The sequence below is a fragment of the Ascaphus truei genome, chromosome 20 (genome assembly GCF_040206685.1).
Source record: "Ascaphus truei isolate aAscTru1 chromosome 20, aAscTru1.hap1, whole genome shotgun sequence".
Classification (NCBI taxonomy): Eukaryota; Metazoa; Chordata; class Amphibia; order Anura; family Ascaphidae; genus Ascaphus; species Ascaphus truei.
Window position 1 is genome coordinate 19,172,069 of NC_134502.1, and position 19,736 is coordinate 19,191,804.

The following is a 19,736-nucleotide window of genomic DNA, read 5'->3' on the forward strand; positions in this document are numbered from 1 at the left end:
GCATGAGTTAAGCTATCTGGGTCCATTCACATCCTACACATGACTCTGGTTCCAGAATAAGTAGACATCAGTATGTGGAAAAATAAAAAACATACAACACCAACGTAAAACAGTATTGTTATTGGAAGTGTTGAAGGTAGAATGAATATATAAACAGATATACTCACCTAGCAGCGAGTATATCAAAGCCCATAAATTGTGTGGCGAATGGAGTAGCAGGTAACGATGTAGATCTTGACAGTGGAAAACAGAGAAGGGACAAATTGCGCAGCATATAATACTTTTCATGAAACAAAACGCAAAAAAAAAGACCTCCCTGAATGAAAACTTACAAGCGCGCTGTCATTCGGGACATATAACAGTTTGTTTAAAGGACTCTCTCTTCTCCGACGCTGGACCGGAGTGTAGGTGGTAGCAGGCTTTCTGGCGTGTATTGCCTCCGTATGCGGTCGCCCGGAAACGACAATCCACTTTCTGCACACTTCCCACGATACTTCTCCCGGTCATTTCATTGATTTCATAAACCGTGGATATATAACCACAGAATTGTAGACCAGCAAATCCATAAAGCCACCAGAATACCAAGAAGTGATCTTGAATACAGACAGAAAGAGACAAGTGACAGGGTACCTTTGGTGGTCACATATAACCCACACCTAGAAGCCCTACGCAAGATCGCCAGGGAGCTACAACCCATTCTCCAGGAAGATACAAGACTGCAACAGGTCTTCCCTGAACACCCTTATTATCATACAGACAACCCCATAATCTCAAGAAAATGATGGTGAGGAGTAAAGTATTCAACAGTACAACTGAATGCGGGACAAGACCATGCCAGGACGCAAGATGCAAAACCTGCTTAATGCTCCACACAGCGGGCACAATACAAATACCACACAGGAATCTGGAGTACAAAATCAGAGGAAGGTTGTGTACCTCATCATGTGCATGAAATGCCCAGGGGGCTGCTACTACGTAGGTGAGATGGGACAGGGGCTAAACAAGAGAATTAATCTGCATCGCCTCAGCATCACACGTGGAACAAGAGACAGTCCTGTCAGCGAATATTTCTCTGGCCATAAGATGAACGATCTGAAGGTTGCCATACTCAAAGGTAATCTTAGAACATGAAAGAGAGACGGCTGCATGAATACAAATTTATGCAACTGTTCGGGACACTTAGCGGTGGCCTAAACCGAGACCGCAGTTTCATGAGTCACTACTGACACAAGAGAACTCTCTTCCCATGAGTGCTAAAGGTCATGTCTATACATACTGCACTATATGAATGCACACAGCTGTCTCTTACACATACAAATACACTATGTAATTCCATCCCTATATACCAATAGGGTCCACATAGTACCTACACACACTAATAGTAATGCAACACCCTCTTACATTTCTACACCTACCTATACCATTGGTATACACTCTCACTCCACACACACCTTTTGTAAAGCGCTGTATACACTGCGGACGCATTATAAATTTATATTTATATACATACATACACACACACACATACACTCTTATATCACTAACATTCAGGGACCATTTAACACCTTAAGTCATAAATCGCATACTGCACAGGGGAGAGGGATAGGTTTCAGTCACAGATACATTCCAAGATGCACTGTTTTTAAGTAAACCCTTTCTTGCTTTATCCATTGTAACATCGCCGGAAGAAGAGATCAGTGTATCTGGAAAGCTCGCACAAATAAAAGCATTTCGTTAACCACAGAACGGTATCATCTATTTATTTTTTGATTATTAAGCTCGGCTAATGCGGTACAGATACATATATATTGGTAAACTCTAATGAAATTATTTATTAACACAAACCAAACCGTCATTTCGCTGCACTCAAGAGTCTGTGTTATGTTAGGGAACTGAAATCGATACAGTAATTAAGCATAAACGTAAAAAGCTATTAGACAAATGCCATTATAATACTGTATTTATTTTTAAGCGATGGCCTTTTTTTTGTAAATCATTTTTTTAATGTTGCCCAGGTTCCAAGTTTGGAAAATCCGTTCACCCTAAAAAGACGATAAAACCATTTTTCTGTTAAGAGTAAAAAACTCTTGGAGGACTCCGGGCAGACCAGTTTTTTTTTTAGACCCAATCCGCTCCCCTTTACCGAAATATGTCTGTGGATTGGGTACTAAAAAGTCCGCCATTGGATACAATCCAGGTGGATTTTTAAGAATCCGCGTTCAGATTTCATACGGAATCCAAAATCTGCACTCAGATTGTTAAACATCTGCTCTCTCTCTCTTCTCTCTCTCTATCCTCTCTCTCCTCGGATTTAATCTGAGTGCATCTGTATTTTTAACAATTCCACCACGTATTATTAATCCGCCATGTGGATTGTCAGTGATGGGGAGAAAAAAATTTGGAAACGGCGGATTGGCCTTTTTGAGACTGATCCACGGAAATCCACGAATCTAAAAGAACCGGCTTACCCGGAGCGGATCCAAATCCGCCAAAATGTTTTGCCCGTCTCTACTTGGAAGTCTGCATTGCTAATGTGGACACTCTACTGCAGGCTTTTGGGCCTATTGAAAAATCATCATTAAAATGAACTAAAAAACAGCTAGGAAAGAAAAATAAAAACAGGGGTTGGTAAATCTGCTTAGCCCTTTTGGTGCCCTCGCGATATAGCTACTAAGTCATGGCTTCTGGGACCCTGTAGTTCGTTCTCTTAGGGGTGATCTCATGTCTGGTGCTCCTTTGGTGCCCAGGATGCAATCGGAAGGGATGGTGGACGGATGACTCCTCTCCTTCTGTTCCATCTTCGGAGAACTTTTTATTTATTTATAAAAATGTTTTACTAGGAAAGTAATACATTGAGAGTTACCTCTCGTTTTCAAGTATGTCCTGGGCACAGAGTTATAACAATACATGGTTACATTAAATGAACAGAGGTTATATAGTCAATTCACAGACATTTCATGGACAGATAGAGTTGGAAAATTGGGTACAAGGGATAAAGAGGCTGGTGAGTTTCAGATTGAAATAGAGAAGCTTTAACATCACCAAACATCAGCAAACGGCTCACACCCTTTGGCTGTGCCAAAGGCTGTCCGCCTTTGGGGCGACGTAGATGTACACTGAAGGGGTTCATATTAAATGCAGCTGTTCGAAAGGCGATCACAGAGGAGCAGTGGCACTCAAAGGGTATCATCCTTTTAAAAATAGGCCACATTGGGACAAATGCAACTTTGAACCCCAAGCGGATAATGAATAATGCAGTATCCTCCCCCCTTTTTCTCCCCGGCAGGCTTTTCGCAACTCAATGTAACAGCTGCATGAAGACGGTGATGCCGTCCGAGCTGATCATGCGCGTTCTCAGCCACGTGTACCACGTGGGCTGCTTCTCCTGCTGCGAGTGCGAGCGGAGGCTGGAGAGAGGCGACGAGTTCGTCCTGAAGGAGGGGCAGCTGCTGTGTCGCAGCGACTACGAGAGGGAGAGGGAGATGCTCAGCACGCTCAGCCTGACGCCCGCTGGATCAGGTCGGTTGTTCTTGTGCGGTGTGCCTCGGGGTTAGGTGCCGAGGGGCACGTGATATATGTAAAGGATATATTTTTTAAATCCCATGTAGACGGCAAAAAATGTGTAAAGAATTTAACAACCTATTTGGCTTCCTTAAACAAATGTAACGGTGCTAAAAACAATTTTTTTTCTGGTTCATCCGGAAAATCATTTCTAATTGCATTGCTTAAGGGTGTCTTAAAGGGGAGTGTTTGTCAAACAAGTGTCTTCTTTACCCTTATACCACGCGGACATTATTTGAGAGCCGATAAAGCTAGGGGGAGGGTGCGGGTGGTTCCTAGTATTGTTTGGTTCTTGTTCGGGGAGGAACTGAAGCTGTAATGAGAGTGAGGTCACATTACTGCACAACGGTCAATAAACAACTTACATTTTCCATAAAGAAGGTGAATTTGGCCATTTTGCTCAATTATATCTGTCTGTGACGCAGGGGCAGCATGGCACTCAGAATAAAGGTGGGAGCCTGCATGCTGCTTCTGTCTGTCAAGATGGCAACCCATCTTAACCGTAAATGGTTAATCAGGCCATCCTAGGGTTGACGAGTGCCCCAAACCCTAGTAATATGTAACTTTTGTTATTATGTGTTTTACTACTGTGTTTATCTGTGGGACTCATAGTGTACCTGGGTCAGTAACAATGACACAGTACCAGGTATACATTGAGTCAAGGGGCTAGCCATTGTGTGGGCAAGGTGCTGTGTCCAGGGACATGGGAAGCTAGGGAAGGACGCGCCTGCCTGCTGGGAGAGTACACATTCCAAGGCCGGAGCATTGTCCTCTCCCCGGCAGCGAAGTGTCTAACCCTGCGGGAGGCCTGGAAGTGATCTCAGGACCGGCAATTCAGGTCCTAGCCCCGCCAGGGTGTTTCCCATTGGTCAGTGCTAATTTCCCACACCCCCAGGCCCCAACCCTTGGCGCCATCCTTTGGCACTACCTCCACCTACCTCACCGGATTTGTTTGTTCCGGACGTCCCTCACACTCGGGATTGGCTTAGTCATTAAAGGGACACCGCTGATTGGTCGGCACCCAGTTCTCTATGATTCCAAATGGAGGCCGGGAAACTATACAAGCCAACGCCGATCTGAGCTCTACAGATGTTCCAGGTTGGTCTCGGTGGCTAGAGACCATCCTATCATTGGACTGCATAGACCTGGAGTGGTCTCCCCTAGTGACTGGGGAACTGATTATTCTACCAGGACTTTCTGAGGCTGTGTCACGGGAGACCATACTACCAGACAGGGATTGCAAGCACCAGACAGAACGAGAGGGTTAAATAAACGAGGTATATTGTGACCGAATCCAACAGTGTGCAACATAAATGCAGAAACACGGTTACAACTCACCAAGACGGAGATACATCGGACTCGTAGCTCACTAGGTGCTGGGCGCTGACATAGCAAGCTTGTCTCCAGAATTCATCCATCAAAGGATACCTCAGTTACTCTGGATCACCGCCTCTCGGGTCACAATTCGTATTTCCAGTGAGTCTCTAGTCACCGAGAGTGACCACAAACAACTGTGGAACTCTGTTCAGTGCCGGCTTACATACAACCCTGGCCTCTATCTGAAAGCATGGGAAACCGGGTGCTGACCAATCAGAAAAGAGATTGTCTTCGCTGAACCAATCAGAGCCTGAGGGCTTGCTCCAAGGTGAACTAATCAGGACTGGGGCCTGGTACAGTGCTGTAAAATGACAACAAGTGACGGGGCCTCGGGACCAGGAAATATGAACTGGCCAATAGAGAATGAGCCGACGGGGCTAGGAGCCAGGCATCGCTCCCCGGTTTCAGCTCCACGCCTCCCTCATGACGAGACACCTCACTGCCAAGGAGAGGCCAATACTCTGGCCTTGGAGGGTGTACTCTCCCAGCCGGTGGGTCGAGTCCCAGCCCAACTCCCCTTTGTCTCCCAACACTGCACCGGGCCCTCTACAACAGATAGTTCATGGATTCATTGTATGCTGGCCGTGCTAATTGAATTACAGGCCCAGCACACAATGAATCCCTTGTAGTGATGGCGAGCGCATAAAGATAAGAAAAAAGAATAAACACAATGTGAATAATGTAAATATTAACCTACTAGGTGAACACATGCAGATACACAGGGAAAAGATGGTGGATTGTATAAAAAAAAAAAGGCTGATGCCAGATCTTACTCACACGGGCAAGTGTGAGCCAATCTCATCAAGGTTTCTTTGAAGTAGTTCTCTTCAAAGATCCACTTCAAGGGATCATACTCAGGGACGGTAGGGGGGGGAGAGATGAATTGTTCCCTCCCTCTGGTGCAGCTCCAAATAGGGGCCAGAACACGGTCGTATGAGGAAGCGGTAAATTTATTAAACAACAGGTAAGTACACAAAACTTACATGTAAAATAAAACACATCTGGCGTCCGTCTCCTTCGTGTCAGCTCGCGCAGGGATCCCCCCTGCTGCTGCGTCCGATTGCAGGGCATGCGACAGAGTTTCTCCCTCGGGAAGTACGGTGGCCTTCAGTAGTCAAAAAAAGCAGCTATGCCGACACAGGCATCAGCCTTTTTATACAATCCACCATCTTTTCCCTGTGTATCTGCATGTGTTACACTTGGTAGGTTAGTATTTACATTATTCACACTGTGTTTATTCTTTTTTTCTTATCTTTATGCGCTCGCCATCACTACAAGAGAAACAAATTGGTGGAGGTCAAGGAAGGATCTCCCTACGGTTGAGCTGCAATTTGAAGGGCCAGTATATTATTTTGTGTTTTTAGGCTCCCACGATTGTTGACATTTTAAAGTGTTGAAGGGGAGCGCCGTAGTACTTTTTACATATATCTACACAATGAATCCCACAAGATACGCACAGTAAGCGCAAACATGGGAATAAAGTGGCTGTTACAGATCGCTTTAGGAAATCGTGCCGCCAGGCATCTCGCCGCAACCTCAAAGCCACTGCCATTAAGCCGCCGGTCGTTTCACCGGGAAGGTAACCCCCTAACCTTACCACTTATCCTTAAAGCCACTAACCTTAACTACTTAACCTAACCTATTCACCCCTTACCCTAAAAGCTCCTAACTTTAACTCCTTACCCTAACCCGTTAACCCCTTACCTTAACCCATAATGCTAATCTTTACCCTATAAACCTTAACCGCCTTACCGTAAAACGCCTAACCTTAACCTCTAACCCTGTAATTGAACCCCTTCCCCATAAAAGCTAAACCTTAAACCGTTACCCTAATACCCATAATCGGATCCCTTGCCCTAAAACCCCTGATGTCCTAACCCTAAAACCCATTAATGCTACCGCTAATCACTTATCTTAACGGTGAAACGGCCGGTGGCTAGCTGTCCTCAGCGGCTGATCTGCGGCAGCTAAATGGCTGTGGCGAGATGTCCCATGCCGGGTTACAGATGGCTGTACGGAGATGGCCATTCGGACCCTATACATGGACCGCCATCTTGATGGGTAGGGGCAACCGGCGAGCTTAACCTTTCAATATCCTGTGCTTGGCTACCCCTACCGTCACAGGTGGAATCCAAGGTCAGCTTGCTTCGGCTGCACCCTAGCGAGCTAGGAACCCCCCTCCAGTAAATCCCTGATTTGTGGGGTTATTGTTGTGTTTTTGTGCGTGTGACTCACTGTTGGCTCCAGTCCAAATAAACGAATGTTTGTTAACCTCTGTGTTCTGCCTGGTAATTGCGATCCCATGTAGTCTGGTCAACCCCAACCCTGACACTGTCTTTACAAACAATTACAATGTGGGCATCCTATACTTCCATTCCGAACGAGGCTATGTATTTATTATTAAGGTGACCTCAGAATTCGCTCAAATTACAGCACCTGTTTCTTTATTGATTTGAATAAAAGATTTGAAGGATTTGTTTGACGTGCACCACCCTTCTTCTGGAATCATTTTTGACGTTTCCCCTGCAGTTAAGAGCGAGGATGAGGATGGGAGTCAACCGCTCGGCAAAGGGGGCGACGACGCCAAAGACCTCAAGCGATCGAAGCGACCGAGGACCATATTAACGACCCAGCAGCGGAGGGCCTTCAAAGCGTCATTCGAAGTGTCTTCCAAGCCATGCAGAAAGGTAGCCTTGCTGCCCTGAGACTGGGGTACATGGGACATGTGCAGCGCCTGTGGTTCTGGACACCTGATGTAAACTGTTACAATAGGTTTCACTAGTTCCTTGCTCATACAGATTCCGATTCTTATAGTGTTACTTACAGATGAAAGTTCAATTAATGATGATAACCTCCTGGGAGAAGGAGCGGCTCGGTGAGTAAAGACACTGACTCTGGGAACTGAGTTATGAACCTGGTTCAATTCCCAGTGTTGGCTCCTTGTGACCTTGGGCAAGTCACTTTATCTCCCTGTGCCTCAGGCACCAAAAACATAGATTGTAAGCTCTACGGGGCAGGGACCTGTCTCTGCAAAGCGCTATGTAAAACTAGCAGCGCTATACAAGAACATGCTATTATTATTATTATTAACATGTGCTCAGATGGTAGTGATAGAGAAACATTTGTCTCACATTGCAGCTGAGGTGTTTCATGCAGAGTGAGGTCTTGGTTAGAGGTCTTGCAGAGAGAGGGAGTTGATCAGAGTAAAACTGTATTTATTGATCACTCACTCTGCCCCCTTTTGCCCTCGTGGTTTCTCTGCCGAAGAACTTTTCATGGTAGGATGCAGAGTAGGCCTTGAAATGTGATAGCCATGCCAACCTCCAACATCTGTTATGCATTAAACCTTCACTGCAACTCAACTCTTTCGGCTTACATATGAATTCTCAATCTTACAACATATTCTCAGTCAATTGCCTTGATATAAGTTCTCCTTCACACATTTTAATATAATAAACGGATTTCTAACATAAACACAACAGATATGAGAAGCTTTCCTGGTTCAATTCTCACATAATAAATACACAGGGGCCGAGTGATATCGGTGGAGCTCCGAGACTGGTCAGGCGGTCCAAACCCAGAAGTCCAGGGGCGCTAGAACTCGGGCCCAACTTCCCCTTTCGGACGGCTGGGCGGGCCTCAACCTCACCGCCAGATAGGGCCTGGACTCCACCCCCTGCGAAACTGTTAGGGCTCTGGGGGGGGGGGGGCGTGAGGGAGGTGATAGGAAGAATGAGGAGAAATATTGGGAGGGGGGAGAGTAAGAGGTGGAGGATGGAGAAAAAGAGGGGGGAGCGCATCCCCCCCCATCTTTCAGTATGGGCTCCATCGGTTGGTTAGGGCATGGACCCTCCCATATATAAATAAAGGTCCCCCTGGTGACCAAAATGGCAGATTGTTTTGTTGGCTTTAACCATGTATGGACACACCCTAAAGAGACTACTCCGTATGTGTGCTGAAATTGAGATTATCTGTGTATATATATATTAGTATAGTATATGTTCGTCCAAATAAAAAAGGTATCACTGAAAACTGAAGTACTAATTTACTCAACGCAACTGGATAAACACAGCTGTTTCGATTTCATTCATGTCGATATATATTTCCATGTGTGGAAGTCGAGGGGAGCTCCGTTGTCTGACTCCTGTAATGATTGGTTCAACTTGAAAACCTTTAGGTAAATAAATCAAGTTGTCGACATGTGATACATACAGAGCTGCACGGCCCATAGACAGCATTCTCGAGCCCATGGCAGCCTTGCGAAACCCCCCTCTATCTCACAATCCCATCTCTCAACTCCCTCTCTCACCCCCCACCCCCCCGTCACACATAACAACCCCCCACACACTTAACAACCACCACACATAACACTCCCCCTCCGTACCACACATTCACACCCCCCCCCACCAAGGCCCCACAAAACACAAATAATAACCCCACAGAGCCCCAAAACACAGACACACACACATAATAACCCCATCCCCAGGCCCCAAAACACACACCTCTTGGGGAAGGCCTTCGCTTTGGTGTCGCGCAGAAAGTTGTGACTGACTTTTGTGGGGTGGGGCTTAAACTGGAAGCCGGGCCCAAACAGCAGGAGATGCCCGAGACCCCCACAGTTGTGACAAATATATATTTTTTTTTATCAGATACAAATATTTCTCCTACTGAGCAAGTGTGCAAATTTAAATAAATAAAGAGTTTTGGTGTGTGTCTAAGTTGCATCCATTAAGGGGCTTCCGCTTCTACAGGTATTGTTTGAACGTACAGACATCAAACAGGGAAGGAGCGAAAGGTGACACCTTGTTCATTTGCAGGTCATTACCCAGAATCCCTTGCTGCAGGGGAAGCACTGCATGCTAAGAGATAATGGCTGAAAGGCAGGGGTTGCAGACCTGTCTGAGACGTGTGAATGTGCACACAAGTGATATTTTGAATTACTGTACACTGTACTGTAGAGGGTGGTTGTCACTTTTTTTACCCACCGTAATGTATAGAATGTTTGGTTGCGCACGGAAACGAGAGGTCGGTATTACTACCGCTGGCGTGTGGCAGCAATCGCAGCAGTGGGACAATCGGCTAATCAGCCCGGAGAGAGAATGGGACGGGGTCAACGTGCCACTTCACCCACGGAAGCTCGCCAGCAGGGCCGATAACGTTGTCTAGATCTGTATTTGAATGAGGATTATGACAGACAGGGGCCCTGAGACCAGTATAATAATGGTTAAGCCTGGTTCCTGGCCCCTGTCCATCCTTCCCTGGTAAGCATCTGGCCACCAGACCCCAGAGCTGCCCAGTTCTAATGTACTAGGTAGCCCCTTCATACCCTGTAATGCTGACTCTTTTATTCCTGTTGTGTAAATGTAACAAAGCATAAAAATGTGTGTTTGGTGTAACTATAAAGCAGAGCCAGAGTCTCTGCACATGCGGGGCTGAGAAACCCCTTGTGCATGTCCAGAGAAAGTGGCTACTACTGGGACTGGAGGAGAGGGGCAGGGGACACAGGAAATGGCGCCCAGGGGCGTAGACCGGGCATCCGCACCAAGACCGGAGCCATTTGCTGCTTCCTCAGCCAGAGCGGCACCGGCCCAATGGAGACATCCTGTCGGCTGGGGGAAGCTGTTGCTGAGTCCCTCTCGTAGGCGCTTCTCCCATTGGTCAGTTTGTATTCCCCTCCACAGCCCTTTCTCAAAAACCCTGTTTGGTCTACAGAGCCGACCCCTCGCTTCCCGATTGGTCCGTGATCTGAAGCCACCTCTTATTGGTCACCCGTTCCTCTACCATGCTCTCCTGTGGCAGAGGGGAAGTTAGAAAAAGGGGGGACACGATCAGCGCTCCAGTGTTCAATCGGATCCCGACGTGGAGGTGAACTTAGCCGCGTGCTCCGAGGCTGTGCCGGAGACGCCTGAAAACAAGGCCGAGAGCCTATCTGAACGGGGTATTTGAAAGTGCGTTTGCGCTACAGGCCTCAGAAGCGGAGAGCAGGACTTTTGAGCGGGAGATTTTAAAGTGCTCTACTGCGAATTGGACCAGAGTGGTCTGGATGGTCGCTACCGCAATTGTGTGGAAGCAAAACCTGAGTAAGCCTTCAATGTTATGCTCAGGACGTAGCCAGCTAGGGTCCCCCCCGTATGCCATGTTTTAGTGAGTACTAGCTTATATACCCGGCGTTGCCCGGGATTTCATGTCCACGTGTACTGACCCAGTCGTGACGCAGGATGGAGCTGCCAGGACTTTAAACCTGCATGGGTAAGTAATGGGGGTGTGTGTGTTGCTGCTCCTCCTGCTCGTGCGGGTCCCCCCCCTCCTGCCCCCGTGGCTGGCTGCCCGTGTGGGGCGGGAGGTGGTAGTGGGGGGTGTTCCTCCCCCCCCCCCCTCGGTCCCCGTAGCTAGCTGCCGTGTTCCTTTCCTCCCCTGTCTGCCCCGCGGTCAGCCAATGGGAGAGCACTGGACGGCGGCTAATGAGAGCGCGTGTTGCCACAAACCCGCAAACAAACAATTTTTGACTTATAGATAGATAGATCTGATTTGTGTTTTGCTTACTGTGCTCCGGCTGGATTAAAAAAAAGTGGAGGCGTGTGCCGAGCAGTGAAGAGCATCGCAAGTGAAACTTCTTTGTGTTTTGTCACCGAAATTGTAATTATACTCTCAAAAGTCATTCATTCAATCAAAAACATCAAAATACAAGTTCAGTGGCAAAACACAAAGAAGTTTGACTTAGAACGCGCGGGCCCCGGCCGCTTCTGCGCATGCGCGAGCGGCTGCGAGATGAGCCAGCGGGGGAGCCCTTACGCCACTTCCGTTACACATTTACGTCTCCACGAAAGAGTTTTTGACCCATCAAAAGTTACTCGGTGCCAGCAAAGAAGTTTCACTTCAAAATCTTTTATTGAACTGCTTTCTCCTGTCTGTTGCCTTGATCCCCGTGTTAAGTTTCTGGTCTTCAGGGTCAAGACTTTTTAGTGTCAGCGGTGGGATTGCCAGGCTTAGGGTCAGAATACGCAGAGGTTTTGTGGAGTGGGCCTTGAACCTCAATACCGCACCAGCAAAGCGTTCCAGGCACTTCGTTCACACTCAGAGCTTATCTCATCCGCCGAGCAGTTATTTTAGTCAATGGAGGACTCGACCTGGATGATGGCAACTCAGTGCCTCGCCTTGACCCAGGAGCTAAGCATGCTCTGCCGTGAAATGGTCATTTTTAAAGGCCTCTTGGACTATATCATATGAGCGATTTTTCTGGCAGAATATCCCCGAGGTAAGTGAATGGGTCAGGGAACCTCAACTGACCGCGGCGGTCCCCGCCGAAACCAGCACCCTCGCCCTCTGCAGAGCGGGAATCCGACGCAACTTTCTAGAAGGGAGCTCCAATGTTCACCAGAAGCCGGTCCCGGTTCCCTGGGGTGGCCCCTGGGTGCAGATGCTATTGATGCCGCCAGCCGGGCCACTTGAGGGCTGACTGCCCTACTGCACCACAAACAGTGTTTGCCCCCTCCCACATTTACCTGCCAACATGATAGGTGCCACGGTGAACCGAGTTTTCACAGTCCGACCGGGACCCCCTGATGTAGTGGACTTGTTACTTCGCCCGGTGACCCCCACGACAGGAGAGCGACCGGACGGATAAGAACTGGAACTGCTATAACTATTGTTCGATCTGATGTAGTCGGGCCAGAGCATATTTTGCCTGGAGCAAGACACCAGGTGCGAATACGGCTAGAGCCCCCCATATCCCTCCAGGTAGCCCATATGCACCTTGATTGGGGAGCGGGCCAAAGGATGTTGGGGTACTTTCAGGCCTCAAGGATGATGTTTTGCTTGGCTGCAATCTGGGCAGAATTGTCTGCGATTTTGCAGACTTCCAGGCAGCCCCAATTGCAGCCATGCCCCCCCACCAGAGCTATGGCATTGCCGGCGCAGGAACCCCAGAAATGTAGGATCAGATACAAGACTGATCGCTACCAGGACCATGGAGCCTACACCTTGAGAGGTAAGCCGAGGGGAGCCTGCCACGACGATTCGATCCCTGATGGTCTTGCCCCCTTACCGGCTTCCCCGCACTGTACCCTGATCCCCCCACCGCAAGGCCGTCCCCTCCAGCATTTATAACCTGCTTGGCCGGGCGTCAGTGCGATCTATACGGATCCTTCACAAAAGGTCTCTGTGCCATCCACTTTAACACTTCCCCAGGGGAAGATAGCACCCACAGATATGCTGCTGTTTGAGAATAACTCCTTAATTTATGATATACTAAAGGGTAAGTCTTATACTAATATAGATTGCTGTATTCAAGTGGTATTGATATAAAGTCAGGTGCTCTCTACTAGCCAACGTTTGAACGAGCTTCCCTCATTTATATAACATAGTAGCTACACTGTGTATGTACAGTATGAATGTATATCATTTATATAGCTCCATTCATGTACATAGCGCTTCACAGCAGTAATAAAAGTAACAATCATATAAATAACAAATAACACATAATGGCAAGAAGTGCTTTAGACATAAAAGTGACAATTTGGAAATGGTGTCCTTGCCCCGAAGAGCTCACAATCTAATTGTAATTAACTGAGTAATATGTATGAGAGGCTAGGGAATCAGTGTGTAGAGCATGGTTTTGTTAAACACTTTAATTATTTATTTGAAAGGTGCGGGAGACTCTGGCAGCAGAGACTGGTCTGACAGTACGCGTTGTCCAAGTCTGGTTCCAGAATCAACGAGCTAAGGTATTGAAACCGACACAAGTATTTGGTTTATAAAACCTACACGAAGTCTGCGCTACGGAATATATCAGCACTTTAGAAATACAAACTATCATCATAATATTTTTTCTTATATATGCTGACAGTGTATGTAGTGCTTTACATAGAACGGGGGGTGGGAAGTTACTCACAATATACAATCCTTCTCTATCTTCTAGATGAAGAAGATCGCCCGGAGGCAGCAGCAGCAAGACCATGAACAGCTGGGGACACAACGTTTGGGGTCTGGACGCGGGAACCGAGGGAGCAGCAGGCAAAGCAACGACGATAGTGAAGGTGACGAGAGCCATGGCGGCTACTCACAAGTAGGCTGTGTCCTGGGGGTGACTAAGGGATGTTTGGGGCTTCTGGAAGACATTGTAGACACATTCATGAGTTCTTTGCCTTTGCTCGACAATAAAGTAGGTGATGGGATGCGATAGGGGAAGGGTGATGGATTTTTGTCTTTATAGCAAGAAAGATTCTACAATCTTGTTATATGTTTCGCTCAATCAGATGGAGGCAGTGGTATGGAGGGTGTCATGGTGCCATACTCAAGAATAACACAGCAGCAGCTGCTGTCGCTGGATCAGGGTGGCTTTACCACAGATCTCTACAGGCAGGGTCTCACGCCTCCTCAAATGCCTGGGGACCATCTCCATCCGTATGGTAAGTACACAAAACCATGTTAGCCATTAACGTTTTCAATGCCCTATTGCCTACCCGGGAACACGCCCATGGCCCTTGTGATGTTCTCAGAACGGCACAGCCATTTATAGACTAGAAGCAGGAGATGAGGTCCCCTCTTAGGGAACTGTGGGCATGATTGGTACAGAAGAACAACACTTCCTCATGTAGCCGGGAGAGGATCCTGGCTGTGTGTTCGCTACAGGGGGTTCCAAACTCCAGTCCTCAAGGACCAACAACAGTGCAGGTTTTAAGGCTGTCCTCTCATTTACACAGGTAGCTCAATCATTTTGACGGAATCCCCTGTGCTCAAGCAGGGGTATCCTTAAAACCGGCACTGTTTGGTTGTCCTTGAGGACTGGAGTTGGAAACCTCTGCCATTCACAACTGCTCATATACCCCGACTGCTGGAAAGTTTTACACCGCAACGATTAACCACTGAGTCGATTTTGGCATATCCCTTTCCTAACCAATAGCTAAGTCAGGATTGCTTACATAAAGACCCATATTGAGGCAAGGTTCGTACCAGAGGAGGAGGAGGAGTGGGTGACCGCTTCTACTCAGGTCAGCAAACAAGACTATTAAATGGTTTAGTATTTATTGACAGAGGGATAACAAATCACAGCTACAAAGGGTAGTAGTCCTGCACATACATTGTAGTAGTAACACTCCCATATGATGAATTCCATCCTAAAGCAGTAATCCCAGTTGTTTATATATTATATGATTTTTTTAATATGACCCGACCTGGGGGAGCTAATCAGTGAGCCCCTGACATCCGGGCACCTCCCAGTTCCCAAGATATATGTAGCTTCTTTGTGCCAGTTTTGACACACACAAAAAAAAAATCCAATTATGGCAGAAGACTAAAAACATGGCAGTCGGGGTCACCAATAGAAAGCTGCTGTGATCTCTCAAATCACATTGCAACTTTTCTCTAAGCCACCGGCGCGAGCCCTGTGATATTGTTTCCCTGTGGACCCCTGGGCATGCCACTCAGAGACCCACCCCCTGGCTCAAATAGGATTTAATTTTTTTTTTTACAAAATCTTTATACCCGGGATTGCTGCTTTAAACAATATTACGCAGCTAACGTGGTGACAGTGATAGAAGGGATTTATGGCCAATGAAGATCTCCCTCTCACCTCAGTGACATAGACAGAAGACATCTTTGGGCCATGAACATTGTAGCTCTCAACGCAGAGTGACAGACTGAAGGGAGCTAGCGGTCATGAAGTCTGTTCCCCCCCACTACTAGTTGACATAGTGACGAAGATACAGAGAAGATATATGGGGTTGTATGGAATCAGCTGGTTACCATAAATCTGTAGACTGATCACTCACTATGAGCATTTTTGTCCCTTCTAGATCTGCATTATCCCCCCCTCCCCCCCGTGACTATGCCAGTTTAGTTTGATATTGACTTAACTTCTCTTCCACAGATTCCGAGGGTCTTTATCACGACCTAGACAGTGAAGGCCTCAGTTATCTTGGAGGTTCTCTGCTAGTGTCCTCTGAGAACAACTTACAGGCCCCAGTAGGACCTATTGACCGCCTGTACTCGATGCAAAGTTCTTACTTTGCCTCCTGACCTCAAGCAAGAGATGCAGTGACTTTGTGATTGCCTCTCTGGTGGCTCATGAACCCCAACGTCTTTTTGGTTGCTTTTGGCATTAAAGAACGTTCCTGCTAATCAGTCACAAACACCCTCAACGCGAGGACAATTCATGGGGATCTTTGAAACTTTTTAAGATGGACTAAATCTTCTCGTTTCATGGACTTCAAATGTAGAGTTCCCCCAAACATTTTCGGAAGGGATCTTCACGAGGCAGTTCTCCCTGCATGTTTATTATTTATTGCTTCAAGATTTGTTTACAGTACTGTACAGTAGACTGTCTGTTTTCACCTCTTTCGCTCTGACCCTGTTCACCGTTGTTTTTTTTCACCGTGTACTTTATTCCTAAAATTTTTTCCCCAAACCTAAATTAAAAGGAGCAATTCATGTGATTTCTTTAAAAAAATTGATTACTTTTTTTAACATGGGATCTAAGCAGAGCATCGCCATTGCTGAACCCCATTCATCTCATCTCCTGGGACCTCCTGCTTCCCGATATACAGACCTCCAAAAGAGGGTGCCGGTATCTCGGCCAAGTTTAAAAGCTCCTACATCACACGGCCAATAGGAAGCCGAACCTGATGACATCACGGCTTCCTATTGGCCCACAGGGCACGGGTGCTTTGAAAAGCGGCCATCATGTGAACCCTGCTGGCTGATCCGGGAGTGGCTATGGGACACCCCATACGGATCTATAAAATAAAGACATGCAGGGGCACTCCCAATGCCAGATTAAGTATAGAAAGTAGATCTTGGTACAAAGTAGCCCACCCCTCTCCCTATGTTGCAAATAGAGGGCTCTAATGGTAGGAACAACAAAATAAGGATGGAGGGACACAAGAACTGAGTTTTACTGCGTATAGTGAGCAGAGCTACAGTGTTACGTTTCACGGTCACAGCCCCTTCTTCAAAACAATAAGGTTACCCGTGATCCCAAAACGTAATACTGTAGCTTTGCTCACTATATGCAATAAAACGCTTCAGTACCTATGTGCTTCCAGGAAAAAATTAGAAAACGCGGAACACTACCAAAGAAAAGGTAAATGAGGGATCAAGAGGGGGTTCACGTATTAAAAAAACAAATTCCTTTATTGGATCATACAAGACCCTAAACGAGGTAAAATAAACACCAACGCGTTTCGCGCGTAAATCAAGGTGGTGTATTGTGTGCCTCCCTCCTTATTTCTTGTTCCTACCGAAGTCTGTATCTTTGGAAGCACAGAGGGTCCCCCAGAGCTTCAGATTCAGTGTCTTTTACTCACTGAGCCGCTCCTTCTCCATGCGTTAACGGGAGAGCAGCTCGATTGCAAACACTGGTCAAGCTCGCCTTCTCCAACGCCCGCAATAGTTTCAGCGTAATTTCTTTTGTTAACCAGCGTTAACGGGGGCGGGCAGAACGGGGAATAACACCTGCTACATCTGCATCGGAGTCTTAAAACAATAACAAGGAAAATGCCCTTTCTTTAACCCATTATTCTAGTTGGTGTCCTCTAAAACTGTGAGGTCATTAGAGGTAAATGAAACTTCACATGTCTCACTATAGACACGTCACGTAGCCGCTGTTTTTGTTGTTGTTTTTTTTTTAAATCAAAAGGTTCTCAAACTTTTGTATTTACATAGGACTTACCCGTAACCCGTTAAAAGAAGTCACTGGTTATTAAGTCGCGTTGATCCTACATGAGACTGATCATTTAACCAATTAGACACTTCGCCATCAATAGGCCACTGTGGGGATTGGACCTGTCAACCCATTAAAACATGCCACTGTTGGGTTACTCGGGCCTGACCCATTCACCCCGTTGAGCGTGTCACGTTCGTTAGGTCACCTTGGCCCCAAATGGGACTGATCCATCCGCCGATTATGCATGTCACGGTCATTAGGTCGCTTTGATCCTACATGGGTCCGAACCTTTAACCAATTAGACACTTCATCATCAATAAGACACTGTGGTCTTACGAGGGTACAGATTGAGGTACGCCTGTAGCTATACAAAAGCTCAACATCACAAATGAACACTGTGTCTAATACACGTTACAAATGTCCTGGGGGCAGGAAATAGTTTGAGCGTTTCATGTGTAGTTGTGACGCGCGCGATCATCTTTAAACAACTGTAAGTGGAATTATGGGTGTTTCAGTGTTAAAATAATAATAATTAACTTTTAATACAATAAAATACTCCATTTATCAGTGGTCGCTGGAAAAATACAACTTTTTTTTATTTTATGGCATTCAACGGACTCGGCCCTGTTGAGGTACACATTGACTGAACAAGACTGTACAAGATCGAGAGCCGCTGCCAATAAAAGGAAATAATAAAATCTACATTTTATGCTTAGGTCAATAGTGAATTGTTAAAAATTTGGCGTTAAAAAAAAAATCGCCGTGGTCCAATTTTATTATAAGAATTACCACCATATTCACGGAGAATTATTTAATCGCCAATGACACGCAAAATATGTTAAACAGCGCTGGCCATACAAACAAGCGAGAACTCATAGCAATCAATCAGTGTTAATTAGTAGTCATACCCAGCACCAAAACATCTTGACCATTGACTTCTACTCCCCTCTTTCTCTATCATTTGATATTGAAAAGGTGGTTCATAAATAAAATAAAAATGACACCACAATAGTATCAAACGTCACAATTATCTGTGAGTCTCCTTGAATTTGGAGTCTAGCATGTAACGTCTTTTACAGAACAAAACCGAAACGTTTTCATTAGAAGACATGTTTTTTTTGGGGGGGGGGGGGGGGACCAGAACCTCCACAATTTTCTGATTTCTCTTCTTAGATTCCAAACATTCAATAGCAAATCAAAATACCACACGTGAGCACATTCACACTTGGCATACAGTGCTTCCACTGCAACTAAGGATTCTGGGAAATGGCATGCAAAGGTAGTCACATTGTATACAAACTTGGAAACAAAATATACTATATATTTTGGAAAGTTGTTTGTTCGCTATGTATTTGGACACCTCTTAAGATAGCGTAACCACATTTTGCATGATGGTTCCCGAGATCAAGGAGCAGGTTTTTGTCTATGTTTGGATACAATTGGATCCATTCGATTTTTATTTTCAAATCCTGGTGCCCTTAGGCACTTGCCTGTGCCGACCGCCTCCTTGCTGCCTCCCTGCTTCTCCTTCAGAATCCAGCGTCAAATGACGCCATGGTTACCATGGCAACGGGACGCCGTGTGATGTCGTTTGTTACATCCGCAGCGTCAGTTGACGCACGGTTTTGGAGAAGCAGGGCGGCAGAAAGGAGGCGGCGGGCACAGGTAAGCAAGTCCTTCCCATTGGGTCCGATAGGCCCAAGAGCGCAGCAAATGCAAATGGGGGCAGACATATTTGCACCCCAAAATGTTGCCGCCTTAGGCCCGGCCTAACAGGAAATCTGACACTGATTCTATGAGTTATTATAATTTCTCTGATAAAGAAAGACAACTTCTGGGGGTTGTACCTGGTAGGCTATGTATCTGGCACGTGACATCATACTGGCGACGTCATAATGCACATAGCCTGGTGGCAGATAAGGAGAGTCAGACAGCTATAAAGTTTACACAGAACGCAGACGGGAGAATGAAAGAGAGGAAGTCGGTTGTCACGTCAGGAGAAAGTAAGAATGCTGGAGGAGAGAGAGACGGAATTGGAAGAGAGAGAGAGAGAGAGAGAGAGAGAGAGAGAGAGAGAGAGAGAGAGAGAGAGAGAGAGAGAGAGAGAGAGAGACGGAATTGGAAGAGAGAGAGAGAG

General features: G+C 46.5%; 1 protein-coding gene across 2 annotated transcripts in view; it reads left to right on the forward strand.

Annotated features, from left to right (window-relative positions):
- The window catches only part of LOC142470726 (LIM homeobox transcription factor 1-alpha-like), a 59,977-nt gene extending 43,174 nt beyond the window's left edge, over window positions 1–16,803 (forward strand). For both annotated transcript variants that reach the window (XM_075577405.1, XM_075577404.1), the window contains 6 exons: window positions 3,287–3,519; window positions 7,468–7,625; window positions 13,584–13,661; window positions 13,856–13,973; window positions 14,193–14,345; window positions 15,806–16,803. In XM_075577405.1, coding sequence (XP_075433520.1) covers window positions 3,287–3,519; window positions 7,468–7,625; window positions 13,584–13,661; window positions 13,856–13,973; window positions 14,193–14,345; window positions 15,806–15,954 — 889 coding nt within the window. In that variant the 3' untranslated portion in view covers window positions 15,955–16,803. The remainder of the gene's footprint in view (window positions 1–3,286; window positions 3,520–7,467; window positions 7,626–13,583; window positions 13,662–13,855; window positions 13,974–14,192; window positions 14,346–15,805) is intronic.
- The last annotated feature ends 2,933 nt before the right edge of the window (window positions 16,804–19,736 follow it).